Source organism: Grammomys surdaster, unplaced genomic scaffold (assembly GCF_004785775.1).
Source record: "Grammomys surdaster isolate TR1022 unplaced genomic scaffold, NIH_TR_1.0 146, whole genome shotgun sequence".
Taxonomy (NCBI): domain Eukaryota; kingdom Metazoa; phylum Chordata; class Mammalia; order Rodentia; family Muridae; genus Grammomys; species Grammomys surdaster.
The window spans coordinates 16,231,354-16,255,958 of NW_021604604.1; the positions used below are offsets into that span (position 1 = coordinate 16,231,354).

General features: G+C 41.4%; 1 protein-coding gene across 1 annotated transcript in view; it reads right to left on the reverse strand.

The window, feature by feature from the left end:
- Itih2 (inter-alpha-trypsin inhibitor heavy chain 2) overlaps positions 1 to 20,789 on the reverse strand; it is a 34,604-nt gene extending 13,815 nt beyond the window's left edge. Inside the window, exons 1-12 of the mRNA XM_028764940.1 lie at positions 20,587 to 20,789; positions 19,355 to 19,429; positions 17,882 to 17,914; positions 16,485 to 16,654; positions 14,002 to 14,106; positions 10,377 to 10,539; positions 8,203 to 8,310; positions 7,517 to 7,645; positions 6,166 to 6,282; positions 3,813 to 3,981; positions 3,197 to 3,322; positions 210 to 391 (exon numbers count right to left, since the gene is read on the reverse strand). Of these exons, the coding sequence (XP_028620773.1) occupies positions 210 to 391; positions 3,197 to 3,322; positions 3,813 to 3,981; positions 6,166 to 6,282; positions 7,517 to 7,645; positions 8,203 to 8,310; positions 10,377 to 10,539; positions 14,002 to 14,106; positions 16,485 to 16,654; positions 17,882 to 17,914; positions 19,355 to 19,429; positions 20,587 to 20,682 (1,473 nt within the window). The 5' untranslated portion in view covers positions 20,683 to 20,789. The remainder of the gene's footprint in view (positions 1 to 209; positions 392 to 3,196; positions 3,323 to 3,812; positions 3,982 to 6,165; positions 6,283 to 7,516; positions 7,646 to 8,202; positions 8,311 to 10,376; positions 10,540 to 14,001; positions 14,107 to 16,484; positions 16,655 to 17,881; positions 17,915 to 19,354; positions 19,430 to 20,586) is intronic.
- Between the last annotated feature and the right edge of the window lie 3,816 nt (positions 20,790 to 24,605).

Below are 24,605 nucleotides of genomic sequence, written 5' to 3' on the forward strand. Positions count from 1 at the left end.
CCTTCCTTCCTTCCTTCCTTCCTTCCTTCCTTCCTTCCTTCCTTCCTTCCTTCACTGTTGAAAGCAGTGATGAGAATGTGTGAGAAAGCAATCGAAGAGTTGCCGGGATTGTAAGAGCAAACATGGCTCCAACAAATCCGAGCTGTGTTCAGTGTCTTCTGAGGGAATTGGTATGAGCAATCTTCAGGAAGGGAGAAAAGAAATGTTACCTTGAGCTGGGAGGATGTGTCCCGGTTCCCGTATATCCGTTGAGCAATACCACGATTTTCATTGGACAGCCTCTTCAAAAAATCATAGTCGACATCAAATCCGATTCCCAAACTAAACAGGGAGATGTTATCTTGGATGTTCTGCTTCACATTTTTCTGAATTTTGGACAGTTTTAGTTCCCCTGGAATTGGTAATGACAGAAAGGCAAAAGGAACCAATAAGAAGAGGGTAATCTTCAAAACCGATCACAACTAAAACTGCGTTTACCATCCGATCCAGTAAGTCGAAACTTAGAACTTTCAAAATGAACGTGCTCTTTATGAAGATTGGAAGTGGCGGCAATGGTACCTAGCAACATTCCTTAGGTATAGTGTTATATCAGAAACAACTCAAACAGGTCTTCCATAAACTTGGTTAGATTATGCTACAACTGAGCTGGGAAATCCTATGCAGCCTCTCTAGGTATTCACGGTCAATAATCTCAAAAAGATTTTAATGCTTTGTTTAATTTAGCATAGTTATGTAAAAATGAGTTTTATCATGGCATTTTCTACATGCACACAATGCATTTCAGGCAAAGTCTCTCTGTTATCATTTTTTGTCACTGTCCATTCCTGCTGATGCCTTTTCTCCTTCCGACTAGCCACTCCTCCACTTTCAGAGAAATTGCGTTTTTTTTTCCGGCAGAAAGCAAGAGGCATGTTAAAGTGTGTACAGGTGCGCAAGCCTCCAACATGCATGCAGAAGCCAGAGGATGACACCCGGGCTCTTCCTGTGTGGTTTTCCACCTTTTTGACTTGATACTTCGTCTCCCACTGTACTGGAAACTTGCTGTGTTGGTGAGTCTGGCTGGCCAGCAAGTTCTTGAGAGTCTCCTGTTTCTGTCCCCACCACACTGACGTTACAGGGATGAAAAGCCATGTCCAGCTATTTTTGTGTTTCCTGGAACTCATTTTGAAGAGTAGGCTGGCCTCAAATTGAGAAATTCTCTTGCCTCTGCCACCCAATGCTGGGATTAAAGGTGTGCAGCGCCCCCACCACTATGTCCGGTTTTTTAAGAGCATGGATTCTGAAGAGTCAAACTCAGATCTTTATGCCTCTTATAGTAAGTACTTTTAAGCTCCTGAGCCATTTCCTCAGCCCCATCAAAGGTATTTAAATAAAAAAATTATTTACTTTATGAGTATGAACAATGCCTGAATGCATGTATGTGCAAAATATATGTGCCTAGTGACCTTAGAGATCAGAAGAGGGCATCAGATCGCCTGGAACTGGAGTAATGGCAGTGAGATACCTTCTAGGTGCTGGGAATCAAACCCAGGTTCACTACAAAAAACAAGTGCTTTTAACCATGGAGACATCTCTCCAGTTCTCTAGAGGTCTTTTTTATTTTTAAGATTTATTTATTTGTTTTATGTATGTGAATACATTGTCTCTGTCTTTAGACACACCAGAAGAGGGCATCGGATTCCATTACAGATGCCTGTGAGCCACCATGTGGTTGCTGGGAATTGAACTCAGGACCTCTAGAAGAGCAGTCAGTGTTCTTAGCTGCTGACCCATCTCTCCAGGCCTGAGGTATTTTTTTTTAAAGAGAAAAATCAAAGAAAAAGGATGCATGTAGGGTATCTTTATATGTAATGCATGCATCCTTACGTATATATGTATATATACATAGACACACACACATATGTAAATAGAGTAAAACAGGGATGTACTAATGCCTAAGGAAGCTAAAAGCCAGAGATGTCCTCCAGTGCAGAAAATGGGTGATTAAGAAATAAGAGTAAGCAACAGACATAACATATGTATATGTGTGTGTGTGTGATTTTCTTTTATTCTTTATATTATTCAGAACTTGCATTTTAAAAGCTACAAGGTGTAAGTGGAGAAAAGAGGGACTTTACCACAGACACATAACAACTGCTCTGCTTGGTTTCAGTGCTAATGGAAGGTGATGCTCCTCCTCCTTCTGAACCCCCGGCTGCCATTATGGTTATTGCCTCCCACACTTTCCTCTTATTCATCTGTACAGCACGGGTTAGATACCATCCTTGTGCACATGGCAAGGCAGCCATGGGCACTACCTAGCATCCATTGTTCCTAATTCTCACCAATATGAAAGTGCACATAAAAATAACAGCAAGTAATAGAAAGAGGAGGTGCTGAAACCATTTTTCAGATAAGGAAAAAAAATGATTTATTGAAAGGTTGTCCAAGACAGCAGTCATTTCTCCCATGGAAGCAAGAAAGGAAGCAGAGAACAATAGAGACCACATTCCTGTGGGAATTGATAAATACGGACCGCTCTCCACTCCCATCTACCATCTCCCCAGACCTAGTGTGGAGGAAATAAAGGCATTTAGCATCCTGCACTAGCAGCTCTCACAATATAGATGAGAGTGCAACCTTACTTTTCTGAGCCTGTTTTGTGGGGGGAGAAACAGAGGCATTCAAGAGCAATGACTGGTTACCAATGTTGCTGAAATGGTATCCTATTCTGGTTTTGCACATTTCTACATATTTATTTCCTTTGAGTTTTATTTTTATTTCTATTTCCACGCCTCTCACCTATCATTAGCTCTCCTTATGCGAAAGCCAGTCTTCTCACACATTTTTTTTTTAAAAAGATTGCTTTTGGGTGCTTCTGAATCAGGAGACTCCCTTGAAGAAGCTAGGGTTTAAACTGTTTTGGAAATGTATGTATATGCCATTACAGTTCTCACATTAAGCAAACAACGTTCTTAGAAGCAACAGTGAAAATGTTTGTCAATAGAAAATGGAGGCAGGCCGGGCGGTGGTGGCGCACGCCTTTAATCCCAGCACTTGGGAGGCAGAGGCAGGCGGATTTCTGAGTTCGAGAGTTCAAGGCTAGCCTGGTCTACAGAGTGAGTTCCAGGACAGCCGGGGCTACACAGAGAAACCCTGTCTCGAAAAAACCAAAAAAAAAGAAAAGAAAAAAAAAGAAAATGGAGGCAGTACTTGCCTACTGTTGGATCTCCATCAGAAACCAAAATAATCAGAGAGACTGAGTCGGGGTTCAGCAATCCCATGTTACTGGCTTCATTTAAAATGAAAATTGCTCGCAGCAGTGCCTCATTGATATTTGTGCCTGTTAAAATAATATAATGTACACATATGTACACACACAAACACAAACATTCATACATACATACATTACATAGTCAGTAAGGAAGACTAGAATAGCTTACTAAACTTTTTTTTTGTTAAGATATTTAAAGACATGTGTGAGCTGTAATGTGTGTTATTATTTCTCCACAAACACTACCCATTTTTAAAAAGTCAATAAATGTATTATTTAAAGAAGACTGCAACAGACTGGGCAAATACCAGTTTGGTAGAAGAATAATAATTCTTGGTTGTTATTGTGGTTGGAAACAGATTTTACTGTGTACTCCAGGCTGGCCTTGAGCTAGCTGTAGCTCAGGGGGACTCTGAACTTGCACTTCTTCTTCCTCACTGTTCTAAGTGCTAAGATGGTAAGACCTGTCACTGTGCTCAGCAGGGACTATGAGTCTTGTGAGAACGTAGACTGAACCTTTTAGAAGTTTTCCTGTTGGCTTTGGCTCAAGTCCACTCACCTCCACTAGGCTGGATTTTCTCAATGTATTTCTTGGCATCTGCAATTTGTGTTTTAGTAGCTGAAACTAAATCATTTCTCCAGGTTCGAACATTATGGTTGAAATCAACCACAGAGAATTGGTCATCTGTTCTTAGGTCATCCAATATGGTCTTCATTGCCTCCACGGTCTATTTCAAAAGAGAACCAGGTGAGGTCTCATTACATACAATTCAAGCCAAAGGAGAAATCAACAGGCCCGACACCGGCCCTGTCCATCCTCCGAATACTGACTCAAGCTCAACTGAATTAAAGAAACTCTGAAGCCAACACAGACCTGTCCCTTATGTTCTGAGTATGTACTATTCGGCTGTGGATACTCATTTTTTTTCTGTATTCTTAAATACACCAGTTTGACCTGTCCTACTTTAAGAATAAGCAGCACAAATTTAGGTATTCCCTCGGAGCTGTAAGACACACAGTAGGTACTTTACAGATATTTATGGAGCGAAGAAAGGAAGAAAGAAAGGAATATAAATAAACATTTGTTTCAGAATAATGATATTAATGGAGGCCAACTTTTTGTTAAAAAGGGAGGGTAATGAATGAAGTTGTGTGTGTGTGTATGGTTTGTACATGCACATGTGCATGTGGAGGCCAGAAGTGAACCTAGAATGTCATTCTTCAGGTGACATCTACTTTGGTTTTTGAGTCAGGGTTTTTCACTGGCCTAACCTTTGTTGATTATGCTAGGCTGGCTGACCTGTAAGACTCAAGAACCTGTCTGTTTCTGCCTTTCCAGTGCTGGGATTACAAAACCATACTTGATTTTTTTTTCACTTGGGTTTTGGGGATTAAACTCAGGTCATATTGGCACATGGCAGAGATATTAGCAATTATCCTGTCTCCTCAGCCCGGATGAAATTTTCAGTTGTCACAACTAGCATGGAGGTTGTGCTACTGAAGTCAGATGGGTCAGGCCATGGATGATGCTCAGCTTTATAAAATGTGCAGGAAAACCTCCCAAAGGAAAAAAGAACCACAACAGATTGTCAACAGCAGGATCTGCGGCACAGTACAAGCTCAGATGGGCAGGGATCAGCCATGACACTCATGTCGTTTGTGTTGTTACAGAATAGTAATCACATGAGGTGGTAAAAAATGGCTCCCAATGAAGGAATAGTTAGTTGATTATTCAAATTATTTGGCTTAATGGATAAGCTAAGAAATTACTGCTGGGCAGTGGAAATGCATACCTTTAATCCCAGCACTAGGGAGACAGGCAGACAGATATCTGAGTGTGAGGCCTGGTCTACAGAGTGAGTTCCAGAACAGCCAGGACTACACAGAGAAACCCTGTCTTGAAAAACTGAAGAGGAGGAGAAGAGGAGGAGGAGGAGAAGGAGGAGTTGGAAGAGGAGGAGGAGGAAGAAGAAGAGGAAGAGGAATCACCTTTCTTATTGTTTAGATTTGTTTCTATTCTACTTATCAAGGATAAGCCTATGTTTATCTCTGAACTGGAGGACTTCAGATAAGGTACATCCCCAAGGAATGTCAATGTAGATAAAAATGAAAGGCTAAAGACAGGGAGGGAGGGGGCTCCATGGGTAAAGAGCTTGCTATGAAAGTATGCTCATATTTGGATCATCAACATCCATGTAAAAGACAAGCGTGGTGTGTGTACATATAACCCCAGCACTGAGGGGGCAGAGGTAGGCAGATGTCCACGGATTCACTGTCCAGCCAGCCTAGCCTAAAAGGTTACAGTCTAAATTTGCAGAAGAGACTCTGTCTCCAAAGATAAAGTAGAGAGTAACAGACATAGATGCCAAAAGTCCATCTCTGTCCTTCATGTGCACTACATAGACACAGACAGCACATGTACATAGCACATAGTACATTCACACACACGCACATGCACACACACATGATACATTTATGAGGATTTTTAAAAGTTACTTGTGACTAGTGGCAATATAATAAAGCTAAACACCACGCTGAGACATGATCAGAAAGAGAAACACATTATACAAATACGGAACTGTTGAAAGGGCAAGTTTTGAGACATGGAATTAGAAAATAAAAGAGCAAGAGAGGGAAAAGGAGGAGGAAACTTGGAGATGAGAAGGATGTTGACAAGGAAGCACTGATTTTTGTATAAGCCCAGCAGACATACAATAACCTCACAACTGTGAGAAGGGCTGACACCCTTAGTCAGCGAGGATCAGTGAATACAGTTCCTGAGGTTTAGCCCGAAGTATGAGGTTAGAGGAAGCACTGCCTTATTAGTTATAATAACTTATAATAACTGCATTATTAAAAGAGAACAAAGAGGGGTGGGACTCTCAGCTACCACATGAACAAGGAGTCCTTACCTGTTTCATCTTAATTCCCCACATGGAGCCACTGACATCAATAACAAAAAGGATGTTTTTGGGAATTGGGTCCAGGTTCTCAGGAGCAAAGAAGTGCACAAAATATCCATTAAATACCTAAAAATAAAAACAAAAACTTGTATATGAGTCAGATGATGAGTGATGTTTGGAAGGTAAGGAGTGGCGGCTGGAGACTACAGAGGCGAGATAGGCTACAGGAGAAGCAAACATGTCCATGACGATGAGAAAGAGCAGAAGTGGAAGCTTGGTGTGTACCCATGCTTTTCCTCTGATGTTTCTCTTGCTCCTTCGTTCTGAAAGTCTAAGCCGTTCTGCTTTCCCACCCCAATCTGCTTCACTCCATCCTATTCCCTTTCATCTAGTCATCATCTCAAGCCCCCATTGCAACAAAACACTCTGCTAAGCAGTGGTGAGTTGGATGGTCTTTGCCTGCACAGGACTCAAGCAGCGAGGATACAGACAACTAACAAGTGTTTTCAGCACAGCATGCTAACTGCTCTGATTACAAAGGACATCGCCAAAGAAATAGCATTCTCACCAGACCCTTGGAGACACGTTCAGCACAGTCTACCATTGAGGGAGTTAGACTCAGTAGAGGGGGAGAACAAACACCTGCTTGATGGCGAGCTTTAATTATCAACCTGATGTAATTTATAGTGATCAAAGGAGTCTTAAAGGAATTGTTTACATTTGGGTTGGCTTGTGGGCATGTCGGTGTATGTGGGGTTGTCTTAAGTTAACTGATGTAGGAAGACCCAACCCACTGTGGGCATCACCATTCCCTTGTCAGGAGAATTCTGAATGGCACAAGAGTAGAGAAATTTAGCTCAGCTCAAGCAAGTAAGCAAGTGAGCATATATAAATTCATTTATTTCTGCTTATAACTCTGGCTGTGTTGTGAATAACTCTTGTCATTGTGACTGACCTGTTATGATGAACTGTACCCTTAAATGGTTAGATGGATAAGATCCCCTTTCTCCCCTAAGTTTTACATCAGGGTATTTTATCATAATAACAGAAATAAAACCAGGATAGGATGCCACCATACCCAAATTCTTCATGTATGTTCTAGGGGTGGAACTCAAGTCTTCATGCTTGCATGGCAAGTATTTTACTAACTAGCCAATCTCTATAGCTCCCTTTATTTTTTATGGCATAAAGAATAATTTTCATGTGTCTATCAGAAAAAATATGGTTGTAGTCTTTCCTCTGGATCCTGAACCCTTCCCTTGACAACCAGGAGCCACTCACAAGCCAAGGAATTTGTTCAACACTGATGGGGTTTATTTTTGGCCCCGGCTTGGTAGATCTGGAGCCTGCCAGCACTCACCTCAAGTTCCCCAGCCTTCTCTTCTCGGTTAACATCATACATCACCACCAGCTCTCCATCCACTGCAGTCTCTGTGCAGTTGGGACATTTTCTTTGCTGTGTTACTGTGGGCTTGAAGGACACATGTGCCTGCAAAGGACAGACATCAGAAGCTGATCTTTGCTCCCAGATCCTGATTGGGTGAGTGGGAGTGGCAGTTGCCTCTGCTCATGTGTACAGGAGACCAGCATGCTGACAACATTCACTGGCCTAATACTTATGGAAATGAGAGTTAGAGCAATTGGCTAGAGCATCCAACAGACGGTGGTACTGTTTTCCAGGTATTGGGCCTTTAAAAAAAGAGACCCAAAGAATTTTCTACCAAATATCATGGAAGGAATGGCTCCCACTCTGGAAAGGGTCTGTACATTCTGAAAGGACTCTGACATTTTTCGTAGTTCTTTGTTATTGGATTCTATGGCACAGACAATTAAAGTGAATATTTCTTGTGATTTATGAAAATTCTTTATGTAAAAATTGATTCTTGGAGGAAAAGGAGCCTCCAAAATGGATACAATGAAATTATATAATTGGGAGTGTTGCCTTGTATATTTAATAGAAAAGAAACTCTAGCCTTTAACCTCAGCCCATCAGACCACGACCCAGTGACCACTCCAATAGCTGGCAATGTGCAATACATCTAGTACCTTCTGATGTCCTTTGGATATGACTGGGACACCTTGGAAATGGCCTTCAAATGTGTCAGGAACATGAAGAAATCTCATTCCTTGAGGTTCAATAATCCACACATTCACCTAAAGAAACAAGAAAGGACAGAATCAGAAGTCTCTAGAGATCTTTAAACCAGGGAAGGAAACTCATTTTTAAGCTCTCTGATGCTTTTTCTTATCTCCCAGTTTTCCAGGCATGGTGCTGTGGTCACTCTGGGAAGTCCTTTAAGTTCCCCGGATTTCAACTTTGTGTCAGTCATCCCAGGGTTTACTTCTCCTGACTATGGGGTGGACACATGACTCAGTTTCTTTTTCTGCTGCTGTGATAAAATATTCTGAGTAGAGTAACTAACTGAAGGGAGAATGGGTTTCTTTTCGCTCACAGTTAATGGCACAGTCCATCATGGTGGGCAAGAAGAGGCACCAGGAGCTTGATGACGTAGATAAGATGGCAACCAATCAGGAAACAGAAAGGGATGAATACAAGCTGCTTCATTTTAATCCAGCTCCATTTAACCTAGTCCAGGATCCCCTGTTTAGGGACTGTCCTCATCCACAGCTAAGATATCTTACCATATCAGTTAATATAATCAAGATAATTCTCCTGTGTAGATTCTGTCAAGGTGGCAATTAACACTACCCATTGGGACATGGCATTAGTTTGCCTCCCAAAGGGTTGCATACTGCAAACCTTGCTCAGTTGGGTGGCATTAATTGAAGTCAGTTGGGCCTCATGCTGGAGATGACTCAGTGGGTTAAGTGCTTTTCCTGGCAAGCACGAGAGTTTAAATTCTAATCCCCACTGCTCATGTCAAATCTGGGTGCGGTAGCGTGCACCTATAACTTCAGCACTGGGAGACAGAGACAGGAGGATTCTGGAGATCCACTTGCCAGGCAGTGAGCTCTAGGTTCAGGGAGATACCCTGTCTCCAAAAAAAAAAATGTGGAAAGGGACAAATACCCAAAGTTAACTTCTGACCTTTACCTGCATACACATAGGTGAGGTTACCCATGAGCACCCTCATATACCCTCTACACACACAGACAAGAAATGGAGCCTTATGTAAGGTAATTGGGTATCATCTTGGAAGGGATGGATGCTGCTATTGTTGAGTGAGTGAGTTTTCAAGACAAGAAATTAGTATAAATGGAGGTCAGTCATATATTTTCCTTCTGCATAGAGCTGGCCTCCATATTGCAGGTCATCTAAGAGCCCCTTGCCAGGATGCTAAAGCACTCTGAAAAATTTTTGAAAATTTATTTCATTTTATATGTATGAGAACGTGTGTGTGTGTGTGTGTGTGTGTGTGTGTGTGTGCAATAGAATACTATGAAAAACAGTGTATGTTTCACTCTTAGGTATGTTAAAACTCCTGAGGCTAAATATTTTATAGGTAAAGTAGTTCATCTGGTTTATCATTTTGGTGGCTGTGAGACTCAAATCTCAAATCTTGTCTTTTACAGACAAGAAAGTGGAAACTCATGACACCTTTACCCTGAAGGTTAATTTTATGGGTTGAATGGTGGCTTCCTGAAGGGCACATTACTCAAACCCTGGAATCTGAATTTGAACTTATTTGGGGATGAGTCTCTAGGGATGTGACTAAGTTAAGCATCCTGAGGGTGAAATCATCCTCTGCTGATTGGCTCTTAAATCCAGGAAGTGGAAGGCAGAAAGAGATTTGAGATGCTCAGAGGAGGAGCAATACAGAGCTGAATGCTACAAAGCCAAGGGCTGCCAGCACCTGGCAGATACCAGAAGCAAGGAACAACATATGCTCTCCTCCCTCATGTTGGAATTCAAATTTCCCAAGGATTAATCTTCCCCTCAGTCTATGGACAATCCATAGGCACTCTGCTTATATCGTGATTGCAGATCACTGCTTGACCACGAGAGAACATATTTTTGTTGTTTTAGGTTACACGGTTTGTGGTAATTTGCTACAGAAAACAGTGAACTGCTTTAGCACATAAGGAGCTAAGCTTGCATTGAAATCTGTGGAGAAATGGTGTGGTTGACTCTAACTCTGAAACTTTTTAGTATACGACATTGCTTTTCCAAGCCAGGGGCATCAAACACCGCCAATGGTGGTGGTTGGGGGGAAAATGAGCCAGAGATATGCACTACTGCTGTGTGAAACCAGGCCCACCTCCAAGTGCTTGGCCAGCTTCCCCGGCTGCAGATGAATCTTGTGCTCATAGGATCCCAGCTTCCTCCACTTCACTTCCTGGTAATGAAGTTCAAACTGCACCTTTGCTCCAGGCGGGATGTTCACCTCAGTGTTGAAGTTCTCCATATCAAGAGTCCTGCTCCTAGATGCCGGAGACCCCAACACAAGCAGATATGCACATGAAGAAGTTGCAAGACACAAGATTTAGACAGAGCGTTCTCATCTTTATCTTGGGCGATCAGACCTGCTTGGTTGTTCATGAGCTTCATTCATCAAGCAAAAGTGGAAGTTGGAGATAAATTTAATCAAACCAAGAACTTTCACTTTTCCCATCCAGTCTATTTATTAGTTGATTGATTAAGCTTCTCACTGATTTAAATGCCAGTTGACAAAGGACCACTGATTCAGTACTGGTCCGTGGGGAAGTCAACAGGAATAATTTCTGATACAGCAGTTAATGTAAGCTGATGTCATTACCCTCAGCTTTCAGATGATAGGTGAGGCTCATAGAGGGTAACAGACCTCCTCAAGATGTCTCACAGCTAGTCAGTTGTAGAACCAGGACCAAACAGAAGCGGTGCCTCTACAGGTGGTACTTAGTCCCTACACTGAATTCTGAGACTTAAGTTCAGTTCATCATATATTGGGAGATCTACAGTGTGTTGAACATCTGTGTTTTTAGACCTGAATCTGTATTTCCAATGTAAGGCCTTGTTAAGTCACTATCAAAGCCAGAATGATGGATGCTTTTGAGGTACCTGTTTACAGTTTTAAAGAAGAAGCAGGAAGATTTTTCCAGTGAGGTTGAATCAACCATCAAGATTCACGCTGAATGGTGTGTGTGTTCCTGTGTGTGCATGTGTGGATGATTTTATTTCTTTTGAGACAAAGTCTCACTGTGATGGTTTGTATATGCTTGACCCAGGGAGTGGCACTGTTGGGAGGTGTGGCCTTGTTAGAGTAGGTGAGGCCTTATGGGTGTGGGCTTTAATACCCTATTCCTAGCTTCCTGGAAGTGAGTATTCTGCTAGCAGCCTTCAGATGAAGATGTAGAAATCTCAGCTCCTCCTACACCATGCCTGCCTAGATGCTGCCATGTTCCTGCTTTGATGATAATGGACTGAACCTGTAAGCTAGCCCAATTAAATGTTGTCCTTAATTAAAGAGTTGCCTTGGTCATGGTGTCTGTTCACAGCAGTAACACCCTAACTAAGAGACATTCACTGTGTAGCCTTAACTTGGAAGTCACTGTGTAGATCAGGTCTTGAACTCACAGAGACCTATCTGTCTCTGTCTATGGAGTTCTGGGATTAAAGATGTATGCACCCACACTTGAATGAATAGTTTTTAAAATTAAATGATTAGTGGAGGCAGGATTGTGAATAATGAGCTAATTTGGATTCAGAGATGTAGTGTGGAATATTCAGTAGTGGAAGAAAAAGCTGAATATACCTGGTACAAGCTTTCTAGACAAAACACACTGAGAGAAGTCCTGTTATACAAGGAAGGAGTGTCCTGGAAGTTAGGTTCCAGGCTTTCTGATAAGTGTGTAGTATCCAGAAAAAAAAACTTTTACAAAGCCAATTGTGGAATTAACAAGTGAATTGACAACAGGGTCTGATTGATAAAAAGGATAGAAGGCAAGTAAGGGGTGGTGTGCATGACTGTAATCCCTGAGGCTAGCAGGCTGAGGCAGGAGGAAGTTGAGTTTGAGGTCAGGCTGTATATGTACATACATAAATGTATGTATATGTACGTAGACCCAGTATCAAGAAAACAATAATGCATGTAAGATGCCACAAAGATTCATGGCGGACCAAGGACAGTTAACACACTCCAGTAGGAGAGTGTCCCCTCTGCTTGGGCTTTTCTCCTTCCTTCACATGGCTGGACTCTGTGTATCTGATTGGGCTCAGCTGAACTACTATTCCTCTATGAGAATTGTCTGAACCTCCATACAGAATTACACACACAGAAGTCAGATCCACCTGGGTTCATCAGCTCTCTCCCATGAGCCTGTCTATGTGCTCTGTGAGCCTGACAATGCTTGTCTTTATGTTGCCTCTAACAGAACTGGGTCAGAGTTGACATACAATGTATTCTGCCAATACAAGATCTACATGAGTGAAATGAAGGTATTTTCTACTATAGGTCAGTTTTGAGATGGAGAGGAGGAGGCAGAAGAGAAGAAACATGACAGGATTTGGAAGAAGATGATGCTTGTGGTATGAAAAGTAAATCCTATGTTAAGCGTTCTTTGAAGCTTTGAGTTGAAAGGCTTGCTTTATTTTATTTTAAAATTTTACTTATTTTTCATGGTGGGTGCCTGTCTGTCTGTCTGCCTCTCTGTCTGTATGTTCATGTGTATGAAGATAAATATGTTTGTTTGTACCAGAGTACTTCCTCAGTTGTATGTTTTAAATATTTTTAAAACAATTATATGTATGTGTATGCCTATGCCTGTGGGGGTATATACACACATGTGTGCAGTGCCTGTTGGAGCCAGAAGAGGGCATCTTATTCCCTGGAGCTGGAGTTACCAAGGACTTGTGAGTCACTCAGTATTAGTGCTGAGAATCAAACTCAAGTCCTCTAGAAGAGCAGTGTGTGCTCCTAACCTCTGAGTCTTCCTCCAGACCTTCAAAGCCTGGAGGTACTGCTCTTTAGCAAAGCCATCTGCTCACTGTGTAGACAAGACAAGGTTTTTCATTGGCTTAGATTTTGCCAGTTAGGATAGGCTGGCTGGCCATCAAATTCCAGGGATCTACCTGTCTCTGCTGCCTAGCACAAGAATTACCAGTGGGTGTCATCACCTCATCTTTTTTAATAGAAGGTTTAGGGGATTGAACTCAGGTTCTTGTGTTTGTAAGGCAAGAACTTTATGAATTACATCATTTCCCTGGCCTCAACAGTTACTTTTTTTGAGATGAGTCATATATAAGATATAAAGAGAAAGCACATGGGAAGATACGTTTTGTGATTGATGCTTTAAAAGCCATATTCCATAAAAATAAAGCAGAATAATCCATTGAAATAATTTCCAAGCCTTTCCTTCTGATATATTTTAGTCTACATGTATTAGTGTTTTACCTGCATGTATGTCTGTGTACCACATGTCTATAGTGCCTGTATAGGCCAGAAGAGGGAATGGGATCCCCTAGACCTGGAATTTCTAATGATTGTGAGCAACCATATGGGTGCTGAGATTTGAACCTGGGTCCTCTGGAAGAGCAACCAAGTGTTCTTAGCTATTGAGCCATCTTCCCAGCCCTGCGTATGTTTTGTAACAACAACATGGGTACAATATTCCTACAGTTCACATCTCTGCATTTTTGAGGGTGGGGTTGGGTTTATTTACAGAACGTCTATCTACTTGCAAGACAACTCACACAAAAACAACTCATGTAAAACTTCTAAACCACACTGTTAGAAGAGATCTTTAGGGAAACAGAGATTGTGACAACTAATTCTATTATCAGATTATAGGACTTGGCCATTTTCTGAGGATCCCAGCCCCCTGGAGCCTGGTGTGCCCTGTGAGGAATGGAATAGGAAGGAACCAGGTGGAGAGGAGAGATGGAGAGCCTTGATCCTCAGTCCTTACCTCACCCATCCGGCTGTCTTGCCTTTTGCTCTAGCCTGTGAATAAAGAGCTCTGGCCACAGTTTTTTCTTTAATGGTGCTTGTAAATGTAATGTCGTTCACAGTCCTAGAATATACAGAAGTCAATAGTGGGCCACATTAGTAGTCTTAGGGAAACTAACAAAGAACAAGCAATCAATTAGACTTCATGAATGAGGGCAATGAGCATTTTGAATCTGCAGGAAGCAAGACAAGCGATCTTTGAATAATTTATAGACAAGACTCTTATCTGACTGTAATTTGAGAGAAGTTAAGTTGGGTTTCAGCTCCCCAGATTTCTCTTATGTACTATCATATGTTTAAATTTTTCTATGTTCAAACCATATTTTGGGGGTGAAGCATCAGGGAGTGGCTATGCAGTTTAAACATGGCCTAGGAGTGGTGGCTAATAAGCTACTTGTTAGTTAGTTTTCATTTGGTTTATCAGAATATCCTCGGACGACATAAGAATTAAGCATAGTCTGGTAGAAAAGAAAGAAGGTGCTCCACCAGAACTGGCAGGTTTAATGCTACCTCTCAGGAATGAAAAGAAAGTCCTGAGTCTCTTCCCATAAGTCACAGAGAGGCTTAAAGTTGAACAATTCTCTAGAATTGTCTTCTTAAATCACGATACATTTGAGATCTTGATTAATATTGAAAAATATTTTGCCTGATCCTAAGGTCTGCATAAACCATGGCGTCTTCACTGGTCAAAAAATTCAACCCAAGTAAAAGCAGACCAAAATAAGCATACATTTCATGGTGTTGTCTTTTGTTACCTCCATTTGCCAATGGGATAAGAAGGGAAGGAAGAAAGAAATCGAACGAAGGAAAACTGAACCCAGAAATATCTAGAATAAACGGACATGCACACCACACATGCACACACCCACACCCACCCACACCCCCATCCCCTCACACACACACACCCACACCCACACCCACATACACACACAGACAAACACGAGAGAATAAATACAATTTAAAAATTCAAAAAGGATAGTTAACATAGACCTATAGCTTCTGTAATCAGTCAAAGCACTTGTTAGTCAAACCACCTGCAAGCTAAAGCTTGAATTTAACAAATACCATTCATTGATCCCCTTGGTGGATAAAAGGAAAAGGCAAAATGAGAAGTAATTGAACCTAAGGTCTTCATTAAGAAAAATTTTGAGGTTGTATTCAGAGCAATATACTGTATTCCAGGCAGTCTAAGAGGGACAGTGACCAATGAGAACACTGTAGAGATGGCCGCATGGGTGTCCAGGTAATTGACACCCATTCCAACCACCTATGGGAACATTATTTAGCTTTAACACACAAATGCCTCAAATGGATAATGGGCTTAGCTATGAATAATAGCAGAACTGTTGACTTCTTTTAATAAGAAAAATTTCAAAATTATAAAATATAAAGAGAATAGTACGAGAGGCCACCATGAACGCATCCCTGGCATTCGTTATGAATACTGACTGGGCCAAGCTTAATCATCTGTATCCTCTTGCTCCTCACCACAATCATTGGACAGCCCATCTCAGATCTCATGTCATTTCACCCATGGACACTTTAATATCTACTTTGTAGTAGAGCTTTAAAATGTCTACATGAGTAACAGAGTCACTGAATAGAAAATGGGAAAAATTTAAATGAAGCATAAGAAGTCATTCTAACAGAGCTACCAACCATTGAGTTGGTTGTCCTGGGAAGCAGTGCAGTTATGATGAAACGAAAAATCAAGTTTAACCTTTATAATCCACTTGTCAGGGATGTCATAGAGAAATTCAAAACACTGGGTTTAATTGTTGGTTCTCAACTTCCTCTCCCCTAAAATATAGCATCGACTTCTTACAAATATACTCATATGGTATCCTATAGGATTCCCCCCCTCAAAGAAATCACATACAAATGTGAGTAAGTAGAAGCTGGCTACCACAGTGAGACTCTTTCATTTGCTTCAATATGTTAGAGATGAGAAGCAGAAGCTGGAGAGATGGCTCTGTCAGTAAATATGGCTTGTTGTGTAAATATGAGTTTGACACTTGGCACCTACATTAAGACTGGGCATGGTGACACACGCTTGTGTTTCCAGCACTGGTGATACAAGACCCAGTGGACAACTGGAGCTAGGGTAGCATACTTGTCGAGTTCCAGGCTAGCAAGGAATCCCATCTCAGATAATAGGTGGACAGTGCCTGAAGAAAGGCAACTAAGGTTGATCTCTGCCCACCACGCATGAATATGCATGTGCAACTTCATACACATGGACACACATGCATACACACACACACACACACACACACACACACACACTTAAAACAATGACAAGGACCCATCCCGTAGGGACCCAAAGCAGGTCTCTAGTTCAGGAAGAGCCAGTGGAGCAGTGGCCCTCTAAGGTCGATAGTACCAGGAGGGCTTTGGATTCCATGAGCATGCAATTCCTGCTTCTACATAGGAGTTACTCACATGGTGAAGTTGGAGATAAAGGCTCCTTTGGGGATCTGAACATCGAACACGACATTTTGGGGCAATGGGGAATTGTTCACCAGTTTGCTCTGGATGGTAGTTGTGGCCATCCGAGAAGTAATAGTGGACTGGACTTTGTAGCTATAAAGAGTCACTGGATCAACGGTGTCCTGAAATTGGCAAGAAAGCATAACTAGTAACAGAAAGCTCACACGGAAAGCACTATGTATATGATGTTGCGAGCTGTGAATTTTACTAGATTTGTTAAATACATAACTCAGGTATCGTTAAGCAATCTTCTAACTTCTTGAAATACTCTACAAAAGAGATTGGTCATTATTGTGAATGTCTTTCTGACTTTCTCTTTCTGCTCTTCCTCCAATCTCTCTACCTCCCTCCCTCCTTCCCTCCCACAGCAGGGGTGCTGCCGGGTGAGCTACATATGAAACCCCCAAACTCCATATCGCTGCCTCAGTCTTATCTTTCACTATCAAGTCTTTAGTCCTTGCTTCTTTCCCTGTATCTAAAACAAGGTAAGGGAAACTGACGGCAGCACACAGTGAACAGAACTGTCCCAGAAAGGACGTTTTGATGCAGTTGCTTGTTTAATAATACCTTGAGCCTCCTTTTCTCTCTGCTGTGTGTTGAAGGTAGCCCTAGCTTAAGCCAACAAAATAGAACACAGCATCAGTACCATCACAGGCAAGGGATGAAGAATCTCTTCTTTGGGATGCTCTCAAGAGCTGTAAGGTCCTCCAGACCCATGGCAATGTGTGTGACCTGCTAGATTTTGCTTTTTCTTCCTCTAAGATTTGCTTTACTTAACTATCAGGTCTCACCCCTCAGATTTTGCTGTCTAGTTCTAATGCTTCTAATTAATTAGGCCCCAGTCAATCCAGGACAATTTATCTCCCCTACCTCCTGCTCTAAGGGGGAAGCTCACAGCTCAGAACAGCACACCAACACAAATCACTCCCTTTAGCTCTTCTCTTGTGACTAGAAAGTCTACTCTGGACCTTTCAGGAACTTGGACCATGTGGCCTGAGAGTGGTTTCCCATAGCCACAGATATCAAGTGTCATGGTTTTAAATCAAAGCTAGTAAGTTGGCATTAAATGCGTATTGTTGGGTGAAACCTATATCATTAGTAAGACATGAGAAGCCAGGAAAGGCATGTGCGCTACAGTGGCATTCGCCCCGCCTGTGAGCACTGTACTCTTCAATACTGTGTTTCAGAAGTACTTCCAAACAGAATTGGGCAAGGCAAAGTTTCAAAAGTCAGGTAAATACCTCCAGTGATGATGGAGACAAAGGAGACACCTGGATTGGTTTTCCAGGTAATAGATAACAGGAGAATCACTCACACACCAATCTGTGATGCAACCAAAGCTAACTCACCATCTCCTCTCCAGATTCCTCAGGAAGGCTTCTCTGCGGAAAGAAATCAGAGAGACAGTCATCCTTCAGCCCTGTGTGGCTTACTACCCCAAGGCAAGCCCCCACATTCTCAGAGAATTATGTTGCTTCCATACTGTGACAAAACTTAGTCACTGAAATCTAGGCAAAAATATGGAATATTACAGAAAATGCTTTTCTCATGTGTGAGTTTCTCTGAACAACCTTCTCAGCTATTTTTGTTGGGATGTGTATTGCTCCATGATAGAATATTGTTAAAGCTTTCATTCAGGTCACAGCTTTGGAAGAACTTTCTCTGTGAAATTTTCTGACCCTCAAGTCAGCTTCCTTTGTTGTTTACGTAGCAGTATGCATTTTCCTTTAGATTACTCACCTTGCTCATAATGACCAACCCTAATTGCAGGACGATTTAGTCTGCCTCAGCCTCTTAGACTAAGCTATGTGAGAGCAGGAACTTAAATGTGTTTCCTACACTGTTAGCTCCAGAGCACATACGGTGAGTGGTGCCTTGAAAAGTCTATGCTCTTAACTACCACGTTAGAAGATTAGCCACAAGTGTCCTGTGAGCACAAACAAAGGATACCACCTTCCTTTTGAAAGGTAACCGGGTTAAGAGTCATAGGTAAACACTTAATGTCTGAGAGTTTACAAAAAAATGTCCAAGGTTGTATGTGAGCTCATTTTGGATAGAATGATATTTTAGTGGATGTTGTGTGACACAGGTCACGACTGCCTTTTATCAGTCTTTGAGATACTTTGTTTCTGAGCTGACCTGGAGCTTACCAGGTAGTCCCAGCAGGCCTCAACTTTGTAGTCATCCTCCTGCCTCAGCTTCAAGAATGCTGTGATTATATGCACCACCATACCCAACTCTTTAACATGTTTTGACACAGTGGTTAATGACTAAGTTTTCTCTCCACAGGCTAGATAAAAACCACAATCCAAAGTCCTGCATACTGGGTTTTTGATAGTATTGATCTATAAAGGCTGGACTTTAGAAAGTCAAACATTCATAGCCAGGCAAAACCAGTTGTGTCTCAGCTTAGCGTTAGTTCCATAAACACCCCTTTCTCAGTTCATGGGCTCTGTGTGAGATAAGCCAAACACTTGTTGGCGTGGCAGGGCTTGCCCTCCCCCACAGATTAGAAGATTTTTCCATGTCATCTCAGCAGCTTCCGGGATGTCTAGTTCTTTGAACCAAAGTGTTTTCCCCTTGGATAAAATGGCCAGAGGAAGGAGAATATGTGGTCTTACTAAGCACCCATTATAGGTAGAAACTTCTGGAAAACAATGTCAATATCACCTTGACAATATTTTACAAGAATGTAACAATACTGAACTACTCTCGGTTAGAAAAAAAAAGCACAAACTCTTGAGAAAATAGAGTCATCTTTTGCCTTTTCTCGACTCATGTAAAACACTTATTTTCACCATTTGGAATTGAGTTTACAGTACCTGATGTCTTCCTTTCTCTGGCACAAAGGAAAGTTTATCTGGGGCCAGTTCCACAAGATCATCATATTCTGCAAACTAAAAAGACAGTTGTGGATGCTCAGCTCTTTAAAAATCATCTACAGAAAAGAGATATTCATTATATTACTTTATATTCCTTCCTCTGTTGTTGGATTATACTATTTTTGGTACAACAATTTCTTTAATATGTATATTTGCTACTTAGGTCTCAGAAATAAGTAAACAAAAATAAACTATTTCAAATTTGTTGGGTGTGAGAATTCAGGCTTGAGTGATAGGGCAGACATGTAATCAGATGATAAAAGGTACCCGGGAAAGTACCTAGATGGATTTAGGAGGCGTTAATCAACAAATGTATGAAGAGGCTGGATAGAAATTAGAAAAGTGCAAACATGTCTGGGTGTTTTACCTTCAATCTGAGATCTCTGACACTTTCTGGTATTTTCCAAAGTGTTGGAAAATATGATAGTTTCTAAGCAGAGTGATTTTCTCTCCTGAAAACATACTATCTTTCCCCTCTGATATTTTCATGTGCAATCCACTCTGTAGTATTCTCTAAAATAATCCTGTAACACATCTTTTTCTGCCAGCACAGAAGTAGCTCTGTATGATATTCACAATGGCTCAGTTCAAAGTTTCTGTTATGTGGGGGTGTCTGGCAGTGTCAAGTAGAGAGCTCAAACCCATGGCTGCCATTCATGAATTTTGCCAGCTCTGATGCCGCCTTTTCTCAGAACACTTAAAGTATCCTTATTACAAAAATAATTGTTCGATTGCATATAAAAGACCATGATGCTTTGAGAATGGTCAAGAAAGGAGTAACAATAGTATTTCTACATAACAACGCTAACAGTCACTGGGCAGTACCAGTCCATGTACAGTACCTGGTAGTTTACATACCCCTCTTCATTCTTACTGGAATTTGGAATAGGCCTGTTGTTACACATTTTAATATAAGGAGTGGGAAACTTTGCTCTGTAAATGCTACATAAATATCTGATGACCGAATTTGATTTAAACTTCATGCAAAAATCTGATAATGTCTTAGTAAGCAACTGCATTATATAAACAGAACAGGAAGTGCCAGTAGTCGGATGAATATTCTCCCAAGTTTCTGTTCTACACAGAGCAAGTCCGTTGAGTAGGAATGGCATTCAGCCATTTGCAGTCCATTTGTCCAGGCCAAGAACAAGGAGTCCTGCATCAGTACTTACTTCAGAGTATCCGTTTATGGGCAACTCGAAGGCTTGTGCTTCCAGAAGAAACAGCCAGATGAGAAAGCACATGAGCTGCTGCATTCTGCTGGACATCTGTGCCAAGCTCTCCGGAGCAGATGGTCCGGGGAGAATTCCCCACCTACAGAACCAGGTTCACAGGAACTTCTCTGTTGATGAGAGTGGACCGTTTTAAAAAGAAGAAAAGAGAAGAAAGCGCTCTAACTTAGGTCAAATTCAGGACAAATATTTGTTCTGGAGCTCAAACCTGAGCTGTGGGGGTAGAAGGGAAAGCTGGGGTTATTCAAACAGCAAGGCCAGGAGCAGTTCCTGGGCTGTGGGGATGAGTCAGGGTCAGACCTAGGGTTAGACAGTTGTGCATCTCCTCCCCTTGATTTTGTTGATTTTAATTGATCTCAAAATCAGAGAGACCTGAAGATAATTATCACCATCTGTAAAGGTTCAAGTAAGGGACTATACTAAGGGAAAAAAATGCAGAAAGAAGAGCTAAAGTCACAATGTCTGGAGATAAAATTACTTTATTTAAACAGTAGCAGGCAGGCTGGAGAGATGTCTCAGTGGTTATGAGCACTGGCTGTTCTTGCAGAGGACTCAGGTTCAATTCGAAGCACACACATGTTGGTGCACATACACACATGCATGCAAAATACATACACGAAATGAATAAATCTAAAAACATTGAAAGAGAGCAAGAGGCATTTAGGGAAAGTAAGAGAAGAAATAGAGTGATTCTCTGAGAAGAGACTTCATGGCTCCCGTTTTCCCCTCTCACTTTGATAACTGGGCAGTTGCAACATGTAAAGAACAGGGAAGTTGATACAGGGGACTAGGGCTCAGTTTTCAGGGAAAAGGTTCATGAAGCGAAGTGTCCCCTCTAGCTGCCCCTCATCTCTGTTGGCATAGTGGTTCCATCATTTTAGTGAGACATATGGTGAGAATACAAACTATGAATTGCAAAATTGCTACTATGTCATTGCAACACCACATACTAATTTCTGGGAAACGATTTAAAGAGAAAACAGGGTGAAAAATCCATATCTGTGAAAGATGGACAACGAGCACATTGACAAATAAGGGGGAGAGCTAAGCGACGAGCTGAGATAGTTAATGGATTTAGTTCACCATAAACACCAATAGAGGCTTTATTATGTACTGGGTACCAAATCCATAAAAGAAAGCATGAGAATCATCCTGGAATCACTCACTACAGTTGTGGAGGAGGATGGATGTACACTGGGATGAGGGACAAACTAGGTCATCCCCAGTACAAGAATGGAACTCACTGACCTGGAGATGTGGAGAGAAGATGGGGCTTTATCAGCTGGGTTTACAAGGATAGGGGTAATTGCTCCAGGCTCATTGGGCATGCTCTTACTCAGGGAGAAGGATGAGCATGACCCAAGGAAGATGGCTATTTCAATATGTCAGGAGACAGAGGGAAAGAAGAGGGAGTAGGCAAATGAGACCACATGCAACAGACCAGAGGACCCCGAATTCTGTGCTCCAGGCAGGAGGAACTCAATAGAGTTAGAAGGGGAGATGACAAATGGTACCCACTTTGGATGTGACTTGGATGATGAAATTAGCAAGGCACGAACTTAAGGACCTACTTCAGAGACTGACACTCCTTTTGAGATAGCATGAGGTCCTGGACCAATGCAAAGGTAGTGGGGCTAGCTTGAGATGACCAGTTGGTTCATGAACTAGTCACATAAAACTCTAGATATGAATATGAAATGACAGGTGTGCCTGTTTTCCAAACATTCGCTTTTGATACGTAGATGGGTATAGGCTAATTATTGCCAACTAATGAAAACACTAATGCTGACTAATGAGGATGTGTGTTGACAGCTGTAAGAAAATCATGTAGACAGACAAATTGCCAAGACATCATGGTCATTATCAGATTGTCCAGCTTTGGAGCAACTTAGAATTTTTTCTTTATAATAGGAGTTAAGAATCTGTCTTTCTAGGTCATACCTGACTCTACTGTTTACTTGCTGTGGGATAAGTATTATCTCCCATTGCTGAAGACTGAATTGTGTCCCTTTCGAATTCATAGGCCACATTCAACTATAGTTAAATGATGTCAAGGGGGTGAGGCCCATGACTCAGTAGGAGGAGTGTCTTTATAAGTCTCCCCACGAAGACTCAACAAGAAAGCAGCAGTGAACAGATTAAGAAGGAGCCCCCATGGGAAGCTAATCAAATGGTAACTGCATCTGAGATATTCATCCTTTAGAACTTTAAGAGTAAATTTCTATTATTCAATCTGCTCAGCTCACCGTATTTTTAATTATACTAGCTTGAGCTGGGACTTTAATCTCCTCTATATCATGGATTTTTAGTGCATTAAATATGATCATGTATTTGGAACACTTGGCACTGGGGTTGCAAAGGTGCTTGCTCAGTGGTTAAGACCACTCGCTCCTCTTCCAGAGGACCCAAGTTTGATTTCTAGCACCCACAGCAAGCTACTCACAATCATCTCCAGTGGGCTTCAACACCTCTAGCATTAGTAAACACTTGCAGTCACATGCTCATACACATGCATACGTACATGCACAAACATGCACAAACATGCACATACACATGCACACACATGCGCATACACATACCCCATACACATAATTCAAAATAATAAAAGTAAAGAAATATGTAAAATTTTTGCAAATGGCTAAACACTCAGTAAATCACATTTACAAATTATGTTCCTGAAAGGGAATGTAGATTTTGGTGTGAATACATTTGGGCACATAAAATAGAGCTCCATGATCGTTAGCTATACTTACCCACAAAACTACTTCCATGTTTCAGATTCGGAAGAGCAAATCTTAACTCAGTGCTGGCAGTCTATTTTTCTGTGTTTTGTTGACAGCAAATAAAGACTTGTTCAATTGACTTTTCCATCATAGATTATTTTGTTATACATACGGCTACTTTTCTTTCTTTTTGGTTTCTTCTAAACAAGTAACCCATCCACATATATTTCCTTTCTCTTTGATTTTGCACACTGGTTAGCATATGAAGTTATTCCTTCACTGTAGACCAGGGAGACCTGGACACTGAGGACATTTTGTGCAGGGTCTGAGCCTAGCAGTATTTTATTTTCCTTGTCACAAAATATGGACAATTGAATGCAGACAATAACTGAGTATAGTCTCAAGTACAGTGGGAGAGAGAACACGATCCTCCATCCCCTGTTTAGGAGGGTCTGGGTGAACTAACACCAAGCCCTCATGGGAGGGACCTCCTCCCACTTGACATTCTCCACTGAGAATATTATTTGGGACAAGTTAGGGACAAATGACATATTTTTCATAAATAATTATAATTTTTCAATATTCTATCTAGTCCTTTTCATTCACTATTCTATCTTCACTGACTTTGAACTGATATTCAGAATTACCTCAGAAGAAACCATATTTGGAGCAGCCTGGGTCACATTTCCCGTTTCATGGTGCTAGCTTGTCTCCAAATGCCAAGGTCTCCAGGAAAAACACAATGTTTGCTCTCTCTTGATGTTTGGAAGCATGGTGACTCTCAATGGGAAGGGCATGTGTGTTCAGGTCACTGGGTCCTGAACTGTGACCCTTCCTGCCTACCTTCTATGCCCAGCCCTTGATAACGTAATGAACCGAAGCAGCCCACTGTTGCAACTGTTCATGATTTACAAGACAAAAATCAATATTATAAAGACCACAAGAGTATTCACTTTCATGTGTGTGGAAAGTCAGTGGTAAATCCACAAGAAAAAAAAATCACACCATTTCATGACATCTGGATGAAGTAATAGCTCAGTGAGCACTCACTGAGAGTTCTGAGAAATGCCAATAAATCTGAAAGTTGCCACTGAGTGTGTTGTGTAGTTTAGACACTGGCAACTGAGTGCTTATAAAAAGCTAAATTTTATCATATCTGAAATAGAGATCTAGAAAGTTAGATAGACAGACAGACAGACACATCTATATGTAGGGGCACTTGCCTGTGTGTGCATA